At 33.3% G+C, this 24,000-nt stretch overlaps 1 protein-coding gene across 3 annotated transcripts in view; it reads left to right on the top strand.

The window, feature by feature from the left end:
• Positions 1 to 24,000, top strand: part of LOC106870492 (osmotic avoidance abnormal protein 3) — a 906,658-nt gene that overhangs the window by 388,540 nt on the left and 494,118 nt on the right. For all 3 annotated transcript variants that reach the window (XM_089352196.1, XM_089352197.1, XM_089352198.1), the window contains one exon: positions 23,043 to 23,152. In XM_089352196.1, coding sequence (XP_089208322.1) covers positions 23,043 to 23,152 — 110 coding nt within the window. The remainder of the gene's footprint in view (positions 1 to 23,042; positions 23,153 to 24,000) is intronic.

The raw sequence follows: 24,000 nt of genomic DNA, 5'->3' as shown, positions 1-24,000 counted from the left end.
TCTCTTTCTTTCTCTCTCTCTCTCTTTCTTTCTCTCTCTCTCTCTCTCTCTTTCTCTCACACACACACACATGCATATGTGATGGGCTTCTTTCAGCTCCTCTCTACCAAATCTACTTTCAAGGCTTTGGTTGGCCCAGGGCTGTAGTAACAGACACTTACCCAAGGTGTCATACAGTGGAACTAAACCTGGAACCATGTGGTTGGGCACCAAGCTTGTTACCTGCTCCGTCATTGGTTATTTAGGTAATAAAATTACTGTTGGAACTGGTTGTAGGAAAAGTATAACTAAAATGCTAGAGTATTGTAGAAATTCAAAAGACTAGTATATTTGACAGTGACATGGTATTTCTGTCTTTGTTTCTCTCTCTCTCTCTCTCTCTCTCTCTCTCTCTCTCTCTCTCTTTCTCTCTCTCTCTCTCTCTTTCTCTTTTTGTTTCTTTCTGTCTCTTTCTGTCTCTGATTCTCTCTCTCTGTAAAGCAAAATGATAGCAACAACCAAGCTAAAGCATGTTTTAGAAGTGTAACGTTGACTAGGAGTAGTGGCAGCAGTGGTGATGGTGGTAGTAGTAGTATTAGTGTGGTGGTGATGGTTGTTATTATTGATGTTGCTGTCATCATCTTCATCATCATTATTATCAATAAGCAGGGCCGTCACATGACTTTTAGAGGCCCCCTGCAACTTTTTGTTTCGAGGCTCCATCTTTTCAATCAAAATTCATAATCTACGCACCTTTTATTGGTAGCTATATTTTACTTTATTCTATCTGAAGTTCTATATTTCACATTATCCTAAAGAACATCTTTAAAAGTACAAGTTAAATTTATTTAGGGCTGGAAATACCATATTAATTCATGCTTAGGAAGGCCAATATTTAATAGGGTTAATGGATCTTGTTAATAAAAGCTTTTTTTTATTATACATTTCTCCTATTGCTTCCAACAATGATTAGTATGTACATATGGTATTTATTTACAGCAAAATCATTTGAGCCACCAGAAGAAACCATGTGCCTGACAAAGCATACCACTGGTGACAAAGTGCATTCTAAGAATCTTTTGTCTACTCATCCAACACCTTATTGCCTTGGCCAGCTGTGGCTGCTCGTACTTTAAGTTTGACAGATTCTTGCCTGTCTGTTTACAACCACTAGGTCAATCTATTGTATTCAGTTCTCACAGAGTATTATTACTCTGACTAGGATTATTTGAAACTCCTGTGGAATCCTAGATTGCTGTTAAATTTTGCTAAGATTCCTTTCTATGCACAGTCTAATCCTATCATTAAACTTAAGATGAAATAAAGATGTACAAAAAGAACTACCTTTCCCCACAACATCTTATTAGAATGTTCTTCCCCATTCTTCAACTACTATGTCAAATCAATGTGCCAGAATCCTGATTGGTTTATTTTCTTAATAATCACATCTTTTAATCCAATTCTAATTATTCTATAGCTTTAGATATTGAAATCCTGGCAAGGAAAGTGCCAAAAAGTTACTGGTTCACGGCAACCAGTCAAAAGACAAATATTTGCATTTTAAAAGCTTTAAAATTTAAACAATGGATAAAATTTGATTGGAATTTTAGTGAAAAGGAGAAAGTTTGCAGAGCCTCAATATTGTTTCTTTACATAAATGAAATAAAAGATTTTTGTTTTGGATAATAAAAGATCAAGAGTAATTAAACCAGTAATGTTTGTTCTTGTTAGTATGATTTATTTTAACTTCCTTTGCCGATATTTTAAAAAGCTCCCATTTATATTACTCTGCAGATATTATTTTCGGTGCTGTGAGTAGTTAAATAAAGTCTACAACATGAAGTTTACAGCATAAACAAAGATAAATTTGTTATAAAAGAAATATTGAATGAGTATCTGTTTATTTCTTGTAATCTATGACCATAATTACACAATATTCATATTTTACATTGTCCCCAAACCAAATGAGATTGAGGAACATAATGTTGATTCTAGCCTGATATGAAATCGATCTCTCATTAAAGTAAATGTTAATTATTCTGGTTTTCATTATCAAAAGTTATGTTCAAAACCAGGCCAGCTTCATGGTTCTGAACACAACTTTCCAGTAATGAAGTCGGTACATTGATTGTTGTGAATGTTTGTTGCAAACACAGCTAACCGTATTTCAAGTCGGTGATACCAATTGCTTTAAAGTGTCAAATAATTAAAGCAGAGCATATTATTTATTTCTTTATATAAATTTTTTTTTAGTCTTTTTATTTTAAGATGAATAATCAATTGTCACGGCAACTGATATTAATAAAATAATGCTAGACATTTCCCCCACTATTGCTACATCTACTGTGTTGTAAGGCAGTAAATTGTAAATTTAAGACTTATATCTCTTAAATATTTGAAAATCGAACTCCTATTTTAATTTAACCCTTTTAGTCTTCTTTTTCATTCTAATTTGCATCAAAAGTGATTAAAATGAAAACTATAGAATCATTATCATAATTTGTACAGTAAGGAAGACTGTAATATTATTATCATAATTGGTAAGGAATTGGAAAGCAGTATAATTAACATAATTGATGCGAATGATTTAGCTTTGCTGGCAATTTTTACACAGGAGACAAATTATCATATATAGAGAATATTATCTAAGTTACCAGGCCCTCATTTCAAACCATCTAATTGTGAATAAACTTATATTCTACAGTTATGTACTGAGTTACCATTCAATTGTACACATTAATTTATCATCACCTCATGCACATCCATGCACATTCTTGGCCAACCCAGGCTATTAAGGAGAATCAGAAGTAAAAGCAATGAATGTAATACTTTATATACAAACATATATGTGTGTGTGTGTGTCTGTGTGTCAGTCATGGGTGTGTGGTAAGAAGCTTGCTTCTCAACCACATGGTTCTGGGTTCAGTCCCACTGCATGGCATCTTGGGAAAATATCTTCTACTATATCCTCAAGCTGACCAAAGCCTTGTGAGTGGATTTGTTAGTCAGAACTAAAAGAAGCTCATCACGTGTGTGTGTGCGTGTGTGTGTATGTGTGTGCACGCGTGTTTGTGTTTGTATTTGTTCTCCAGCACTGCCTGACAACTGGTATTGGTGTGTTTACATCCCTGTATGTTAACAGTTTGGCACTGGTTGTCACATGGTAGTAGCGGACAAACACACACACACACACACACACACACACACCAGGCTTTAAAAAATACAAGGACTGCAGTTGATACATTTGGCTAAAAATTCTTCAAGGCAGTGCCCCAGCATGGCTGCTGTCTAAAGACTGAAACAAATAAAAGGTAAGAGGTAAATAGTTAGAAGATTTATATATATATATATTTTAAATATATAATTTTAAATATAATTATAATTAAGGGCTTTGGAATGCTAGTGCCTACACGCTAAAAAGTAGATGTCAAATACCTACAATCCACTCTAAATCAGTTCTCTATTTTTATAACTCTAGGTCGAATGCATGGTATGCCCATTATCTTGCATTCGACCTTGTGTTATAAAAATAGAGAACTGATTTAGAGTGGATTGTATGAATGAAACTTTATGCGTGGTGCAACAACATAATAAAAACAGATGAATGTTCTATTGGGTACTGCTACAATTGTTTCATTAAGAGTATTGCTGTGACAAAAGCATGCTACAGTTTGGTATGTAGTAAACACAACTTCCATAAATCCATAAGATTACGTCACACATTACACAACTCTCAGCTCATCAGGCTTAAGAAATACACAAGTGAGCTGTGATATGCTGATGAATCATCAGATTATGAGCTGTCAGTTCATCGTTTGTAGCAGTACCAAATAACCCATTCATTTTATTATATGTGTGTGTGTGTGTGTGCGTGCACATTTGTGTATAAATGTATGTATATATATATATGTAAATGTGTGTATTTAAATATGCATAAATCACTGGTTTGAATTTAAATTATCCTAAAAGATAACATCATTGTTATAGTCCATTTAATATGTGATCACTGACGCATCAAGATTCCCTACAAGTTGGTCAGTTAGTAAGGTTTCTGACAGTAAACAGAACCTCAAGTTCCCCAAGATCTAAAGATTTTGAACTGATTGAAATCAGAAACAAAGACCAATTGATTATTTAACTTTTACCTTGTGCTTCTTTCAGACATTGGACTGTGGCCATGCTGGGGTAGTACCTTCAAAACTGTTAGTCAAACAATGAGCATCTATTTTTTAAAGCCTTGTACTTATTCTATCAGTCTCTTTTTGCTGAATTGTAAAGTTACAGGAGCATAAAGAAACCAACTGTAGATACTGGAAAAAGAGGAGGGAAAACCTAAAGAGAAGCTAGAAAAGGAAGAAAAGGGGAAAAAAACAAACTATTCTAGGGACTGAAGCCACATGGTGTTGGTCTCCATGTTTAGCCACTGATTGGAAGTAAAGAATAATCTAAATGGGGTATTTTTTGCTAGCAAAGAGTGGGGGGGGGGGGCAGCGAGTATCTGTGTGCATGTTGGTATGTATGCATATGTGTTTGCATGAGTGATATGGAGAATTAACATTTGCATGCATGGTACTTTATATACAGCATGCATTGTAACTCCATGAATGTTTGTATTGGTCTGATACATGTACACGTGTGTGTATGTGCATATGTATGTGTGAGGATGCAAAAATGTGTCTGTTTGTCATATTGTATTGTGAGACTGTCTGTGTGTTTGTATATTGCTACCTGATAGCTAGAACTGCTAACAGCTAAATTCAGTGTGTGCAGTCATCTATATGTTGTCTGCATGTGTATGCGATTGTGTGCACATATGTTTGTGAATGCCTGTCATATGTATTTCATACAAATATTGCTACACTTTATATTTTAATGATAGATTGGGAAAGTGTATGTAAGGAAGATGAATGGTGAATTCAGGCTAAAAGTATGTGGATTTAGAGATAAAACATATAATGCTGCTCTCTGCAAAGCCTAGAGTTAGTGGCTCCATTGTATAATTCCTGTGTGAATAAGCACAAGATCAGTGCATTTCATTTTAATGGAGGATTTGTGCATGAGGAGAGTGTTGGAAAAATCCTTCCCCAAGGTGATGGTGGAGCAATAGAAGCAAGTCTGCATGGATGGAAATTGCTCAGGATGTGCTGAAATGTGCAAACCATGACCCAGACTTCATGAAGACCATCATCACTACTGATGAGACATGGGATAATGATCTCTGCACTATGTGTTCAGTCATCTCGCATGAAAATTAAAATCTGATGAGTGTGCACTATATGTCTATACTTTAGGTGTAACAGCTGGGAACTAATGTGGCCTTCTAGTGGTGAAATGTTCATGTATGTGCAGGATGGAAGGCATCACCTCCTACTCGAAGGATTTTACCCACACGGCATTAATTTTGAAGAGGAAAAATAACGTCAGATACTCTTCGAAAGAGAAACAAAATGCATCAATAAGCCATTTTAACCGAATGTGATTACCGTGTATATGATGAAGGGAAATGCTGTCAAGTTATTTTCTAAAAAAACGTTAATAGATCTAACGCCAAAGGCAATTTAGAAAAAGAAATGGAGAAGAAAGAAAGAAATTAACTGAAAATTAAGAGTGGAGAAATATAGTGCGATAGATGAATGGGAATAAAGCTTAAAAGCATGGAAATACATATATGTATTTCCACACTATTTCCATCTATCGCACTATATTTCTCCACTCTTAATTTTCGGTTAATTTCTTTCTTTCTCCTCCTTTTCTTTCTCTAAATTGCCTTTGACATTAAATCTATTAATGGTTTTTTTTTTTAAATAACTTGCCAACATTCCCCTTCATCATATATGCGGTAATAGCTAAGTGATGTGTTTTGTTTCTCTTTTTTTCCCTGATGAGATGATTGCATTGTTTTACATCATTTTATTCCCTCCGGATGATATCAATGTTTTCTTTGAAACATATGTCGGAAGTATAAAGATTTAAATAACACCTGCATATAACTCCATTTCTTAATTTATCTATGTTATTAAAAAACATTTCACTGAACCTGGAATTTCTACCTTTATAAGTAGGCTGTAAAATCCTTGGCACTTACGTGAATTTTTGCTACCCTAGTAACTATCTATTTTTTTTTTCTGTGTTATTTGTACACATTGAAAAAATACACATATATTTATATATATGTGTGCGTTTGTGTGTGTGTGTAAATTTATGTGCAGTTGCACACCTGTAATATTAAATATACCTAATAACTAAATATTAAATATGCTCGATAGATTTCTTCCACTTGGTTAAGAGACTGACATGCTGGGAGTAAGTTACAGCAAGTGTACATGCTGTGAATTGTTAAGTAAATGAAGATAAGTTGGTTGTTGATTAATAATTATATTCATTGCTCACAAGATGTGTCTGTCACCTAGGGATTCTGAGCTTGACATGTAAAATAATGTAGCATTTTATGCCAAACTTTATAAAATAATGCTAGTTTGCATTGTAAAAGAAGTGGCTTCTAAATTTATAAGATGTAATATCAGGAGCGAAATAATAGTTGTAGTGTATGAGTATGTATATATGCATATACATTTATAGTTTTATGTTTCAGCAACATCTTATTGGTTTAGTAGTTGAGGCAAAATCTTTGTGAATATTATATGGTAAGTGGCATAAAATTGCTTTGTATACAAACCTAAATGGTTTTCTTTGTCACTGTTTTAATTTGATAAGATTAAAATGGTGACAAAGAGGGGTTTATAATCCCCTATTTTTTGTCCCTGAAGTATTTTGCCTATCGTCCTCAAAATTCTTTTGTAGAATTATGCAGAAAGATTAATATTACAACTAAGTGAAGTGCTAGTTTTCAAAAATGACAATAAGTGATTAGAAAATATAATGGATAAATTAGAAATATAAATAGGTAAACTGAATTAAAAATGCAAGTAATAAAATACCTTTAAGTAAAATGCTGTGTAGAGTTTTCTTCATTAAATATGAAAAGCTGGTTTTTCTAAGTTGCTACTTGAAATTATTCAAGATTGAAATTTACATAAGTACCTAATGTACAAGTTTATAAGAATGAAGCTAAGTCAATTGTTAAGGCTAAAATTAATGCTAAAAGTATTGTGAATAATTATTATGTTGAAGGTTTAACTGATAATGTATGGTCTGAAAGTGATTTGATTAAACTTAATGGTAATTTTTCTTGTAGCAATATATTTCCTTTGACATTTTTAGTGTGCAAATTTGAATTACTCTTTTACTGGTTCTAGTTATTTTACTCTAGCCATGCTGGAGTTTTGCTATTAGCAAATATGGAACTATGACAAATTGAAAAGTATTGTTACAATTGGTTGAGTAAATAATCTAAGCTTGCCATGCATATTCAAAATAGTGATAAGTTCAATACGGTGGCAGAAATAAGGAAGGAAAGAAAAAAATTTTAACAGAGTGAAACACAAAATTTACAATTTTCTCTCTTTTTGTTTTGTTTTACATTCCTTTCTAACTGAATATTTTATTTAAATGAAACTTTGAAACTAGAGAGTGTAATGCTAAAATTTCTGAGTATATAGAGTTTAATTTCGTTTGAAGGTTCCATCATAAATGCATCAGAAACTCAGCTTTTAAAGTATCAGCACTAACAAGATCATACAGTAAAATTTTTCAAAAATAAAATGCTAAAATGCAACTGATGTATGTAAAAAAAGGAAATTGGTGTTTTTTTAAAAGAATTCCATTAGTTTTTAAAGGTACATCATTGGAAGTAAAGATTTTCATTTGTTATTTCACATTATGATTCATTATCTCACTTCAAGTTGAAAGTGCTTAAGTGGAAGAATTGTAGATAAAATGCAGGAGGAACCTTTTGTTTCTAATATTTAGTTGATAGATGAAGGAAGAAAACAGCACATATTGTAGTATAAATAATTTTGCTGGATAGTTTAACATAATGATATATCAAAAATAGAAAATAAATTGAAGAATGTCAATTTGGCTTGAAATTATAATTTTATCTGTAATTTAATTTTATATTTTTCCAAACGAAAAATGATATAAAATATAAAGAGTAGTTTAACAACCAAGCTGGAATTCAATTATAAGTTTCAATTTCCTATATTTAGCGTGTTGTGTTACAATATTAGCTGTTTTAGTTCAACTCTCCCTCTCTGTTATTAATTATATACTTGCCAATATCAGTTTTATGCAGCTGCTAAAGTGATTATTTTATTAATATGTTTCTGTAGTTTGTCTTTATGTTTAATAAGGCTTATATTATTCTGGTTGCATGTGTAATATATTCATTTATTAGTCGGATTTTATGTATCTGAGTGTATATGTGTTCTGTGTGAGTATGGATATGTAAGTCTGCGTATGTATGTATGTGTGTGAGCATATATGTATTTGCAACTATGTAAGTATATGTATGTAAATACATACATATCTATTTATCTATCTATCTATCTATCTATATACAAATATACATATACATACATACATACATATATACATATATATATATATATATATATATATATATATATATATATATATATATATATATATATATATATATGTGTGTGTGTATGTATGTATGTATATATATATATAACGTGAGAGAGTTAGGGGTTGGGGGTACAACCCACTAAGGGATAGTATCTATCCAGTATACTGCTGGGAGGGTACCCAATTATTGCTACACTAGTGCTATACTAGGTGCAATCAATGGGAGCGGGTAAAAGTGGAGGTTTTACCCAAAATTTGTGTAACAATTAGAAAATGGAGGATAATATGCTGAACCCAACTACTTGCAGACGGTGTATCCCATTGAATTCATTAATTTAATTCATAGCAAAAGTGACAAAAGAAAGGAAGAAAAGAAAAAGAAAGAACCAAAGCACAGGTGTCCATGGCAGACTATGTTATTTTGCCAACATGGTTTACATATAGAAGTACAAAGTACATAAGGAATTAGAGGATCCTCTAATTTTTAGTTTTATGTTTTCTTCAATCCTTTAAATTTTAACTTACTTTATTTAATATATTTTTTTTTTTTAAATTTTAATCTTAACCAAATGCATAAAATGTGCTCTTTGCTAAAATCTTATAATCAAGTTTCAAAGAGTTATTCCCATTGACTGATCAAAAAATCTGGTGACAGCCTTTGTCTTTCACCAGCAGTGTTTGCAAAAAAACCCAAAAAACAAATTGGTGGTGATGTCCGAAAGGAATGAAATTAACATGGCAGTCAATGGAAATAGTTCCCAAAGCGACAGTTATTGTATGGGTTCAATTGAACTTCAAAGAAGAATTTACGAGCAAGTAAAGCTGGTGGTACTTGATAATTTGTTTGTAGATATAATTTTAGGACAAAATTTCTTAACACAGCATCAACATGTGCAAATTACCTTTGACGGTGACAAGCCCCTGTTACATTGGGGAGCTTTAAATTGCATTAAAAGTGACATTACACCAAGGTTGTTTGGAAATTTAAACTCTGACTGCAAACCCATAGTTATAAAATCGAGAAGACAGTCCGCCAATAATGAAAAATTTATTGCTGATACTATTAGCCGAGATCTGGCAGAAGGGGTAATTGAACTCAGTGTTTCTCCCTGGTGAGTCCAGGTATTGGTAATATCAGGAGAAAATCATCACAAGAGACTGTGTATTGATTATATTGAGACTATAAATAAGTTTACACAATTAGATGGATATCCACTGCCAAATATGCATGACATGGTCACAAAAATAGCTCAATTTAATTATTTTAGCACACAGGATTTCAAAAGTGTGTATCATCAAGTTGAGATTCCAGTTGAAGATCAACCTTTCGAAGCACAGGGAAAGTTATATCAAAGCAAATGTATTGCTTTTGGATTTACAAATGCAGTGCCCTGTTTCCAGAGAGTGATCGATAATGTAATCGAGAGCCATAATTGTAGAGCTACTTTTGCATATATTGACAACATGACTGTATGTGGTAAATTGAAAGAAGAACACGATCAAAATTTAAAACATTTTCTTCAAGCTGCTAAAGACTGTAATTTAACTTTTAATGATGCCAAATGCATTTATACTGATTCGATTGCTTGGCTATGAAATTCAAAATGGTAACTTGAAACTTGACCCTGACAGGATAAAACCCTTACTAGAACTACCTATTCCTATTACCCACAAAGCATTGAGTCGAATTGTTGGTCTATTTGCATATTATTCCAGATGGATTCCAAAATTCTCTGACAAGATAAAACCGTTGGTTGATACTAAATATTTTCCTTTGAGTGAACAAGCCTTGTCAAGTTTAAAAACTTTACGAGATAATTTAGCAAATGCTATCTTTAAAGTGATTGATGAAAGCCTTTCTTTTTCAATAGAAACAGACACATCGAAAGTAGTTATATCTGACATTTTACACCAAAATGGAAAGCCTGTTGCATTTTTTCAAGAATCCTCAACCCAAGTGAGTGTCGTTATTCTTGTATTGAAAAAGAGGTGACAGCGATTGTGGAATCTGAGAAAATGGTCTCATTTTCTTCTTGGACATAACTTCACACTAATAACTGATCAAAACAGTGTTGCTTTTATGTTTAATTGTCAAAGGCACAGTAAATGTAAAACTGAAAAGATAATGCGTTGGCGAATCGAACTAGCCCAGTATAAATTTGATATCATTTACCGCCAAGGCAAGTTTAATGTTGCATCTGATGCTTTATCATGTACCTATTGCACAGCTATGACGGATAATGAACTGTACCATGTTCATGCAGAACTGTGTCATCCTGGGATCACACGATTGTTTCATTATATTAAAGTTAAGAATTTACCATACTCTGTAGATGATGTAAAGCGTATAACTAACAATTGTTGTGAGGTGAAGCCTCGCTTTACTAAAACCTCTGTTTCATCAGTAATTAAATCTACTCAAGCTTTTGAAAGATTAAGTGTTGATTTTAAAGGACTCCCTACCTTCAGTGTCAAAGAACCATTATTTTTTAACTATTGTGGATGAGTATTCACGTTTTTCATTTATTTTTCCATCAATGATACTAGTGCTCATTCTATTATTAGTAATTTGAAGGTTTTGTTTAATCTTTTCGGATTAAATATTTTGTATATAAAGAACTTAAACAATTTCTGTATGATAGGGGCATAGCGATTACTCATTCTACTGTGTACAATCCTCGTGGAAATGCTCAATGTGAAAGGTATAATGGAGTAATATGGAATTCCATTAAATTGGCCTTTCATAGCAGAAATTTTCCAGTTTCTCAATGGGAAGGCGTGCTTCCAGAAGTATTACATTCGCAACGTTCATTATTATGCATGGCAACTAATGAGACCCCTCATGAGAGATTCTTTAAATTTCCTAGACACTCTATGTGTAGTGTTTCCATTCCTACTTGGATAATGCAAGGACCTGACAAAGTGTTTGTTAAATGACATGTACACAATAAGTATGATCCGTTAGTAGATGAAGCCCAATTGGTACAAATTAACCCTAACCACGGGAGGGTGCAGTACCCAGATGGACGTGAAAGTACTGTGTCCATTAGAGATTTAGCTCCTACTGGCAAAACTACTGAGGAGTATAAGTCAGGTAAGAATGGAGGAAGCAAGTTGTTACAATTTATAAGAAGTTTAATTCTTGCAGACGATCATTTCATACAGAGTTATAATAAGATAAATTCATGATTGAATTAAATAAAATAAATATCAACGTACTCTTCAGTGCAAGAAGGAAAGAAACCATAATACAAGGAACTTAAAGAGGAATAGTGTAGAAAAAATTGGATCTAGGAGAGTCATATTGGTATCTGTATGAGAAAGAGATGGGAGTCATGTTGGATATTGAACCATAACTAATGGCTTCAATGGTTATTTGAAGATATAAGTAAAGAGGTATTGGTAACATTCTCTCTATAAATGAGTATGGAAATTAGAATTATAGCTCCATATATGTAGTGTAGGGCAAGTAAGTAGTAGAACTGTCCAATGGTTTCTTTCCTTTCTGCACTGAAAAGTACATTAACATTTATTTACTTGAATTCAATCATGAATTTATATTATTATATCTCTGTGAAACGATCGTCTGCAAGAATTAAACTTGTTTTAGATTTAAAAAATTTGTTTCCTCCATTCTTAACAAAATTGATGTGATTTATGGAACTCTATTCCATAAGTTCATCATACATTATATACAAGTACTACTTTCATATCTTCACAAATTTACACCTGTAAACTCTCAGCAAAGTATGAAGATTCAACATTAGAAATCTGTTTTGGAAACCTCCAATTAAAGGACATATCCACATTCAACCTTTATACACCTATATTACTATTATATATATGTATATATATATATATGTGTGTATGTATGTATATATGTTTGTGCATGTGTGTGTGTGTGTGTGTGTGTGTGTGTGTGTGTATGTGTGTGTGTGTGTGTGTGTGTGTGCATGCGCTCACATATACACACATACATATAATATCAGCAGAAATAATGAGGAGGTTAGTAAAGTTAATTGTCTTGACATTATGATTGTGGTATGTTGTAATGGGTTTTCAGTCACTAATTTATGCAAAAAAGATGGATGAATTCAGTTCTGAGGTCACTGTTTTGCCATATTGATACCTGTTTATTTTATGAAATTGGTTATGTGTTTGACGAATAGATTATAAGATTTGGGAGAATAATTAATAGAGTTGATTTAATAGCAGAAGTGAATAATAATTTGATTAAGCAAATGATTACATAGGGTTTTATTGCTAAAAGATTAGTTAAAAAATTGAAGTGTATTCTAGATATACGTAATGATATTTTGAGTAAATCAGGAATGATTTCAAGTTTACAGCTTGCAGCTAAATTAAAAGGATAAAGTGATAGATAGGTTTGGTATGATGTAGTAAGCAAATAAGGTAAAAGCAAGGGTTTTAATGCTAGAAATTTGATTAAGTAAATGATTAGTACTGAAAGATTAATTAATTAAATGATTAGTACCAAAAGATTGATTAAGAAATTTAAGCATATTTGGGATGTACGATATGATTATTTTGAATAAATATGAAATAATTTTGGTTGACAGCTTGAAGCTAAATTAAAATGTTAAATATGATGAAGTAAATGGTTAGGTGGAATTAGAGAATTATAGAATTTGCCAAGGAGTGCCTTTACAGTCAAATTGATATACTTAGAGAGAGATTGCACATGGGTTAGTGGGAAAGGAACGGTTTTGTTTCAATGGTTTTCATTGGATTGTTACTGCTTCTTCTGCTGCATTCAGATTGGCATTACCATTTGTTTTTTGTTTTGTAGCCAATGCACATGTAGTAGATAGATGGTCAGAGCAAGTTTCCTGATGAATAGAAATGTTATTTTTGGAAGGATTATTAAATTATTTATTTAGTAATTCAAGAAGTCATTAAGAATGTTTGGGTTGTGTTTTTCACTATAGGTTGTGGTTCATTCAATCAAATCATATTTGATTTAGAATGGGTGGTTATGTTTAGACATTAATGTTTATGGTTTGTTAGTATATGTTATTCATTGGTATTAATTTTTGGCTTCTGGATATGTTCCTTGTATATTACAAATTTTGTGGTTATAGTCTATCAATGTTGATTATTTTAATTTATGTTAATTATTTATTTTTTCAGTTTATTCTTCTTAATGTTCTCTAATTATTCATTGAATTGTTGATTGACTTGAGTAATTATTGAGTTTGTAATATATTTAATTGAAATTTGTAATACTATGTAATTGGGTTATAGGTAGTTAAGTTTGTAATTATGGTCTGGATGCAAAGTATTTGGTTTGTATATGCCCAGCCAGCATTAGAGTATATAGTTTTAAGGCTGTTTGACAATGATGAAAGTAGTAGTCCTGCCTAAAGATGTTGAAATTGCATTGATATCTGTTAGGCAGCTGAGGAGAAAATTCCCAGTTTGTTAAGTCCATTCCTTAGTTGGTTGTGTTTTGAAGGTTACCTGATTGATTGCCTACAATTTATTTGTAGGTATGGTTGTTTATATGTTTATAAGCTTTAATGCAGCATTTTAATATTTGTTTATTGTATGTCTGTAGATTTATTTTAGTTTTTTGCAGGTTCTTAATTTAGGCATTTTATTCTGGAGTTGTCAAGGGTTCTCATTTTATTTATCTCATACATTTTTGGATTGTACTGGTTTAGGTTATTAAATTTGAATAAAATAGTTTTTGGTGAGCTTACCTTCTTAATTTATCAGCACATGATAAATATGTTGCATATATAATTTTATTGTATAGCTGAAAGGCCTTATATATATGTATATATATATATCATCATCATCACCATCGTCGTCGTTGTTTAACGTTCGCTTTTCATGCTGGCATGGGTTGGACAGTTTCACTGAGAGCTGGCAAGCCAGAAGGCTGCACCAGGCTCCAATCTGATTTGGAAAAGTTTCTACAGCTGGATGCCCTTCCTACTACCAACCACTCCAAGAGTGTAGTGGGTACTTTTTATGTGCCACCAGCACAAGAGCCAGTCAAGATGTACTGCTATCGATCATGATTAAATGGTGCTTTTTACAGGACACTGACATGGGAGCCAGTCAGGCAGCACTGGCAACAGCCATGCTTGAGTGGTACTTTTTATACGCCACTGCCGTGGGTGCCAATCAGGCACTGCTGTCATCGGCCATGACAATGACTTCACTCTACTCAATAGGACTTTGCAAGCACAGTTTATTGCCCAGTGATTGAAGGGTACAATTAAATGGGCCGGTTATACTGCACTGGCATAGGCCACAGTTACGGTCTCACTTGGCTTGCCAAGTCTTCTCAAGCACAGCATAACTCCAAAGGTCTTGGTCACTGGTCATCAACTTCGTGAGGCCCAACATTCAAAGGTCATGCCTCACCACCTTATCCCCAGTCTTCCTGGGTCAACCTTTTGCACAGGTTCCCTCTACTGCTTGGGTGTGACACTTTTTCACACAGCTATCCTCATCCATACACAACACAGGACCATAGCAGTGTAGTCGTTTCTCTTGCACACCACGTCTGATGCTTCTTATGTTCCACTTTTCTCTCAGGGTGCTTACACTCTGTTGTGTATGCACACTGACATTACACATCCAGCGGAGCATACTGGCTTCATTTCTTGCAAGCTTACACATGTCCTGAGCAGTTATGGCCTATGTTTCATTGCCATGTAGCATGGCAGTTTGCACATATGTGTCATACAGTCTACCTTTTACTCTGAGCGAAAGGCTGTTTGGGTAGGAGCTCTCTGAACTTTTCCCAGCCTATTCTTATTCTAGCAGCTACACTCTCAGAGCATCCACATCCGATACTGACTTGGTCACCTAGGTAACAGAAGCTATCAACTACTTCTAGTTTTTCCCCTGGCATGTGACAGAAGCTGTTTTCTGCACATTTTCAGTGTTTATTGCCCCTGAGCATTTGCCACACACAAAAACTATTTTCCCAGTTAACCTTCCTTTGATATTGCTGCACCTCTTATGTGTCCATAGCTTACACTGGGTATATCTTATGGAGTTTCTACCTACACCTTTTCTATAGATCAGGGCCATCTAGCTGAAGGGATTTGTGATTTGTCTGCCTTCCTACTTATTAAGACTTTGGTTTTTGCTAGATTGACTCTAAGGTCCTTCAATTCTAGACCTTGCTTCCACACTTGGAGCTTCTCCTCTAGTTCTGATAGTGACTCAGCTATTAGAGCAAGGTCATCAGCATAGAGAAACTCCCAGGAGCATTCTCCTTTGAATTCCTCTGCTATTGCTTGATGAATAAGAGGGGGCTGAGGACTGATCCTTGGTGGACCCCTTCCCCAACCAGGAATTCTTCACTATACTCCTTGCCAACCCTCACCTTACTGACAGCATCCTTATACAATACATGGCTTGTACAGCTCTCGCTAACAACTCATCTATCCCTAGTTTCCACATTGACCACTAGATAAGGGATCGGGGGACCATGTCAAAGGCTTTCTCCATGTCAACGAAAGCCAGGTACAGAGGTTTATCTTTGGCTAGGTATTTCTCCTGCAGCTGCCTTACCAGAAATATAGCATCAGTGGTACTTTTCCCTGGCACAAATCCAAACTGCATCTCGTCAAAACTATCTCTCTCCCTAATTAGCTGGACTATGACTCTCTCCATGACTTTCATTACCTGATCCAACAACTTGAAACCTCTGTAATTGTTCGTATCTAATGTATCACCTTTACTTTTGTAGCAGTTGACTATGGTGCTGCTACACCAGTCATTGTGTATGACTCCTTCATGTATCACCTGATTGATTATACGGGTGACAAGACTATAGCTGACACTGCCAGACATTTTCAGCATCTCAGTAGTGATTCCTGATGGGCTGGGGGCTGGTCTGATATAAAAAACTATGACATAGTTGATGAAACCATGTCATTTATATTTGAATATTTCCGGCCATGCAGGAAGTCTAGACTAGTTCGAATTAATTCAACTTATGTAAGTGATAATTTCTTTTCTTTCACTTTTTTTTTTAATGAAGTGCTGCAATTCTCATTCTTGTAGATGGTTGGGGAGGAGATAAGAATGTTGGCAAAGGAATATACTTTGATATATTACTAGTGCTTATTTTTATCAATTATGGTAAAATAATAGATAAATGATGTACTGCATGTCACCTTATTTTGTGTGTGCTTTTACATTAGCCTTATATTAACTGATATCTTGTGAGTGGAGGGATGGTTTCATTCAAGGAAATACTGGTTCAATATCTAGTACTTTGGGGGAATCAATTTCCTTAAAATAATAGGTATATATATATATATATATATATATATATATATATATATATATATATATATATTGTGCAGGTGGCATGTAAAAAACACCATTTGAGTGTGGCTGTTGCCAGTACCGCCAGACTGGTCTTCATGCCGGTGGCATGTAAAAGCACCCACTACACTCTCAGAGTGGTTGGCGTTAGGAAGGGCATCCAGCTATAGAAACTCTGTCAGATCACATTGGAGCCTGGTGCAGCCATCTGGTTCGCCAGTCCTCAGTCAAATCGTCCAACCCATGCTAGCATGGAAAGCAGACGTTAAACGATGATGATGATATACAGTTGTCGGTTGTGGAACATGACTGTCACAACTACTACATAAACCTGATGATTGTGTAATGCATGAATGTACTAGTTTTATCAAAATAAATATATAATATCCTATTATTATAATATTGTAAAATTATAAAAATTGTAAATAATAAAATATGAAAATCAGACTATGTTAGAATTTCATTGATTAATATATTTTTCTATACACAATCACACAAACTTGGAGATATATATATATATATATATATATATATATATATATATATATATATATATATATATATATATATATATATATATATATATGCATGTGAAGGCTTCAAAGTGTTTGGGTATCAATCTGAGGACAGTGCAAAGGATGTGGAAAGAGTTGGATGAGTCTAATGATGATTACGAAGGTACAGCAGCTCAGAAAATGTCTTCTAATCGTTCTGATAAGAAAAGAACTCCTGAATTTGTTGGCTAGATCCAGGCCATTATTGACAACGATCCCTCCAAGTCAATCAGGTCCATCGCCAGGGACATGGGAGTGTCTGAGTTTCTTATCAGGCAGGCAGTGCATGAAGATATTTGGTATTCCTCATACAAGATGAGAAAGGCCTAATTTTTATCCAAAGCCATCAAGGACAAGAGGAAAGACCATGTTACGAAGCTTTTGAACTAACTCAAGCATCTCCTCCAACCAAACATGCTTTGATTTTTTTCAGACAAGAAAAATTTCTTTCAAGATCAGATGGTGAACACACAGAACAAACATTGGCTTGTTGTGTTCCCAAAATATGTACCAAGAGTGAAAAAAAATCAAACATCTAGTCAACAACATGCTGTTTGAAGTGATCACTAGTGATGGCGATGTTATGCTTCCATTTATCTTCACACACGGCCTCAGACTCAACACAGAGGCCTACACCAAGTGCTTGGAGGAGATAGTGCTGGCCTGGGTCAAGAAGGTGGCTGCCGGAAGACTCTATGTTTGGCAACAGGACTCTGCACTATGCCACACATGCAGGAGAACCCAGTCATGGCTGTCAGACAGTTTCTGCAACCACATCACCCCTAACATCTGGTCACCTAACTCCCCAGACTACAACCCCCTTGATTATTATGTGAGGGGTGCAGTTGAGTGAGAGACCAACAAAATTCCTTGTAACACTAAAGATGAACTGAAGGTAAGGATTATGGCAATATTCACCAACTTAAACAAGGAAACCTTCCAGAAGAGTTGTAGGAGATTCTGAAGATATCTGGAGGCCATGGTTAAAGCCAATGAAGATTTTATTGAACAAATTTACTCTTTAGCATTTCAAGATATATTTATGTAATTTTGGTAAATATATTTGTTAAAATGAGATGTCAGTGTTATTTTCATTTTTGTGTAATTTAGATGACAATATATTCACTGCATAACTATATATATATATATATATAGTTATATTTTACATATTTACTGGGTTTTTTTTATGACTGAAACTTTCAAAACACTTTTGCGTCAAATATTATACCTGAGACAGAGTTATAAAAATATTTATTTATAACATAATCTCCAGGTATGATATATGACTCAAACATATCATATATATATATATATATATATATATATATATATATATATATATATATATATATATATATATATATATATATATACACTATATGTATATATATTTATACACACATATATTGTATATTCATGTGTATGTGTACATCTGTGTAATATAAACCTGAGAAAGTGAAATTTATAAGAAAGTATCTTTCATGATATGCAATACTTAAATTTGGCTCTGTATTTGCTATTGAGTTCTACATCAGATAATGCTTAATTACTGTATAACATTTACCTATATTTGTTTAACATATACAATATTATAATATCTCGCAAATACACTCAACATATGTCTCAAAATTTCTCTGAAATTTCTCACATATCTAGTTATATATATATATATATATATATATATATATATATATATATTTGTTTTGCAAGATTTTTTATGTGAAATCGTGTGTTGAAACAGATGTTGTTGTACTTGGGGATGGTCATATTGCCAGTTTAGCCAATAAAAACACACGCACTGTATATTTGGTGTTAATTTTTTTTTTTTTTTTTTCAGCTTTATATTACATTAATCTTAATCTTAATCTTATTTCGGCCAGAGTTCTTTCGTCACACTTCTGTGACCTCATCAGTGGTCCTTTGTTTCCTTCTTTCTTATGTGTGTCTCACCTTGCTAACTATCAAAAATGGCTGATAGTTAGCAAGGTGAGACACACATAAGAAAGAAGGAAACAAAGGACCACTGATGAGGTCACAGAAGTGTGACGAAAGAACTCTGGCCGAAATAAGATTAAGATTAAGATTAATGTAATATAAAGCTGAAAAAAAAAAAAAATTAACACCAAATATACAGTGCGTGTGTTTTTATTGGCTAAACTGGCAATATGACCATCCCCAAGTACAACAACATATATATATATATATATATATATATATATATATGTATATATATATATATATATATATATATATATATATATATATATATATATATATATATATATATATATATATATATATATCTGTGTAAATGTCAATGAAATCCTCGGGCTATAGACAGATTGAGATAACAATGAGTTTATATTGACCATTCTTGTTGAATTTAGTATTTGTTGACTTCAATATCTTTCTTTTATGTAAAAGTCTGGAATGCTAACAGCTTACCATGTTTGTTTAAAAAATTGTTCTTCTCAAACAATTTGATTATGAAAATATTTAATTCAATTGGAAATATATTGAAAGTAATAATTAATAATGAATAAAAACTCCATGCCTGTTGCTTTCATGAAGTATAGTCACTATTATTAAGTTTTGTATCAATTATAAATGCTAATTTCTCTTCTTTAGTATCTTAAAAATAAATATCTTTGTGTAAACTTCTGTTAAATATCTTTTCAAATTCTGGTTTCTTCTTATCATTTCTTCTCAAACTAAGTGCACTGTTGTTTATTTGTATTTCAAATTGTTCTGTAAATAGTTATTAATAACATAACTATTTCTGCATCTCTGTGTCTTGGCATATGCATTGTTATGACTATTTTTATTGTGTTCATAATACACCGTGTAGGTTCTGCCTTAGTATACACTTTTCTGTATGTTATTTGTGTCTAAGTTCTTGGATTTTGTTATATATTTACTGTATCACTTTTTATCATTCTAAAGGTGTCTTTTGAGATTTTATGTGAATTGTATTTTCACATCTGTTTTGAAGTTCTTTGTATTGAGATTGTATTTTTCTTTTCTCTTGGAGAGATATTGTCATCTGTTAGAATTCATACATAAATACTAAGATATCAATTTTGTTTGATGGTCTTTGATAATCTTTGAGAAAAGTTATTTAATTGATGTGAAATGTTTTTCCCAGAGTGTCTGTACCATCTGTTTTCTGTAGGTGTTTCATTAATCTATAATAATTTTCTGCAATGGAACCTTGAACTCAGTTATATATGTTTATATATTCTAACTACACATAGATAATGTCACTGAGTATTTCCCCACATCCTACGCATATTCTACAGTTATATTTTATACTATCTTCATTTTTGTTTTGAAAGTTTCTGGTCATTCATCTTTTACTCTTGGACCAAGATTAAAGTAACTTCCTTTTATGCTGTGAGTCCCAGGTTTTTCAGCTAGCCAGGAATGTTTATCCATTTACATCCACATCCACTTCGCTCAAAAGTTAAGTATTGACCACGAGGTATTTTTACTCTTGTTGCTGTATGATATTTTGTAGTTCAATTTTTAGATTAGTTTTTCATTTTGTAGATTCTGATACTCATTGTTGGCTTTCTTGACAACAAAATAACCTTTGTTTTGTACTTGCTAGGTCGCTAATTTTCAGTTGTTCTTTTTCTGGTGATTTTGGAATCTTGAGTGGCTATTTATGATAGTCTTCTAGTTGTAGAACACTCCTACCCCTTTGCTTTCATAGTAATTATAAATTCCTGTGTTAGTGTTTGGTTGGAACACTCTAAAAATTGTCATTATTTTCCTGTTTTTCCTCTCTAAACATGCTAAATTACATACTCCAATTATGGTAATAGGAATTACCTTCCTCCTTTTCATTTTGTCTGCTTTCCATGCTGGTATTGGTTGGATGGGTGGCCATGATCTGATTTCAGATTTAAGTTAGTATCTTCATAGAGGGATTAGATTAACATCTCCTTCATATGTTTTGTTTTGGTTTGGTTTCTGGATGCTCTTTCTAACTTAGCCACAACATAAAATGTACTGAGTACATTTTATTATGGCACCAGCACTAGGGAGATTAATGTCCTTGACAATACTAAAAGTTACTCTTGGCCATATGTTATTTTTACTCATTTGCTGGCCATTTTACAGATTGAACTGGGTGCATTTTATTGTACACCAGTACTTCTGTGGTTGAATTGTACTCCCATTAGACATAAGATTCTTTACTACACTACAGTGTGCCTATTCTCCCCAGGTAAGGTGACCAAGAGGTTGAGAGGCAGATTGGGTGTTATAAAAAGTAACAGGATGGGGTGAGGGTGAAGAAAGTGGGTAGTTTTAGAACTTATTTAAATTTTAAGCTTTAGTCTAATGCATCTATAATATTCTTTCTTAAGTTTTTCTTTTTACTTGCCTAAATTGTATTTTATTCAGTTCACTGATTTTTAGTCATCTTTCCTTGGTATTACTCTCTTGGTTCTGTTTATTTATTGAAGATATTAACTAATACATGAGGTGGCGAGCAGGCAGAATCATTAGCATACCATGCAAAATGCTTATTGGCATTTCGTTCATCTTCATGTTCTGAGTAAAAATTCTGCTGAGGTTGATTTTGTACTTCATTCTTTTGGGGTCAATAAAATAAGTACCAGTTGTGTACTGGGGCCGATGTAATCAACTTATCCCTCTTCCAATATTTCTGGCCTTGTGCCAAAATTTGAAATTGATATATTAACTAATACAAGTATTATTTCTCAATGATAGGTGTTAATGTACATGAGTGAAGAAAGATAGCATTTCTACTTAACCTTCCCCAAATTCTAAATCAAACTATTCTCATTTAGCTTACATATATAAGTATACTTAGTCTAGCTGTGAAGATTGTTTTGTATTCGTTTTCAAGTTAATGAAATGATCAACAACTAGACTATAACATTTTGTTTTTTCTCAAATTCTCTTAGATCTAAGATAGATCAGTTACATACTCAGTATTCCAATCACTTCCTACACAGCACTCCCATAGCCTAAATCTTCCTATTATCACATTGTCATGGCAAAACTTTATTATTTTCCCAATTTGATAGATATTTAACATGTTTTTTTTTACACTACTCTGATAAAGAATGCAGTTATCAAATACAACATTAGAATATGGTAATCTTTTATGATATTCAATTAAAGGCACATATGACAGTGAAAATATCTACATCTTGAAAAGTTTATGTGTTAATCAAGTAGACCTTTGATTGAAAAAAAAATGCCTAGAGTTAATGAGGTTGCATATAGTGAACAATTAATTGCAAAGCACACTTTTCAGAATAACAAAGTAAGTTTATGTATATTAGTAGTAGTAGTATTATGGGAACTTGTTCTATAAAAGTATGTCACTGCATCCACATTTTTTTATGATTTCCCATTCTTGTTGGATGGCACCTTTGTATTACTCAGATGACAACCTTCCAACCCATTGGTCTGTTTGGGTATTCGTTGCTGGTGGGGGTTTTATGAGGTCAGAGTGCGAATCCTATCTCAACCTCTATTAATTGCCTTTTACAACATGCAGAGGAAATATTGAGTCTATTCTTTGGCATGCTGGTCTCCACACGGCACAATGATTATTATGTGTTTTGACAGTGTATTATATCAGATTTTGGATATGGTATCACGAAAAATGAAAGTTATTATTTTATTGTTGCTAGTGTACTTTCTATCTTGATATTCCAGATATAAATCAAGTACAAAAGGAAAATGAAAAACAGACTGGGAAAAGTTCAAGTCCAGGCAATTTGGTCAGAAAAGAAGAACTCGAAAAAGAAAAAGAAAACTTGAAAAAGGTGTGCATTACAGAAAAGTTTTATGCACTTCTTCTTTAGTTATTGTAGATAAATCATAATGTGCACACTAGCACCAGTGGCAGCAGATGTAGGTCCACCAGCACCACCACCACCTTTGCTGCCACTGACATTACTACTACTACTGCCGTCACTGCTGCATGTGCCACTGCTGTTGTTGCTACCACCACTGTCACTGCTCCCACTGCTATCACTGCTGCTGCCACTGTTGTTGCTGTCTCTGCTATCACCAGTGCTGCTGCTGCTGCTGCTGCTGTCTTCTCTTTCTCCACTACTGCCACTGCTACTGCTTTCTGCACTACCATTGTTGTTGCTGCTTCCACTGCTACTGCTGCTCCCACTGCTTTCACCTCGGCTGCTGCTTCTGCCACTCTTGCCACTTTTGCTGCTGCTTCTGCCACTCTTGCCGCTGCTGCGGCTATATACTGCCATCATTGTGATTGCTATGGCCACCTCTGCCACCACCACCACCACCACCACCACCTTCATCTTTGTTCTCATTTTTCTTGTCATTTACTATGGTTTTCCTTTAGACAGTTGACTATTTTTTCTTTCCATCTATTCATTTTATTTATTTATTTATTTATTTATTATTATTATTATTATTATTATTATTATTATTATTATCATTATTATTATTTGGCATTTTGTTAGGCATTAGAATGTCAGATGCAGTGTAGACTTTACATTCGTACTAAATATGGAAAGATTATTTAACTACATAGTCTGTGAATATGCAATCCCAGAATGTTTTAATTATAAAATCTCTTAACCATTTTGTTTTCTGTTAACTTAAGTAACACTAGCTATTGGGTATCAATGCAGTAAAA

The sequence above is a fragment of the Octopus bimaculoides genome, chromosome 5 (genome assembly GCF_046866305.1).
Source record: "Octopus bimaculoides isolate indiv1 chromosome 5, ASM4686630v1, whole genome shotgun sequence".
Taxonomy (NCBI): domain Eukaryota; kingdom Metazoa; phylum Mollusca; class Cephalopoda; order Octopoda; family Octopodidae; genus Octopus; species Octopus bimaculoides.
Note: the sequence above shows the minus strand (reverse complement) of the source record. Positions and strands in the feature narration are given on the sequence as shown.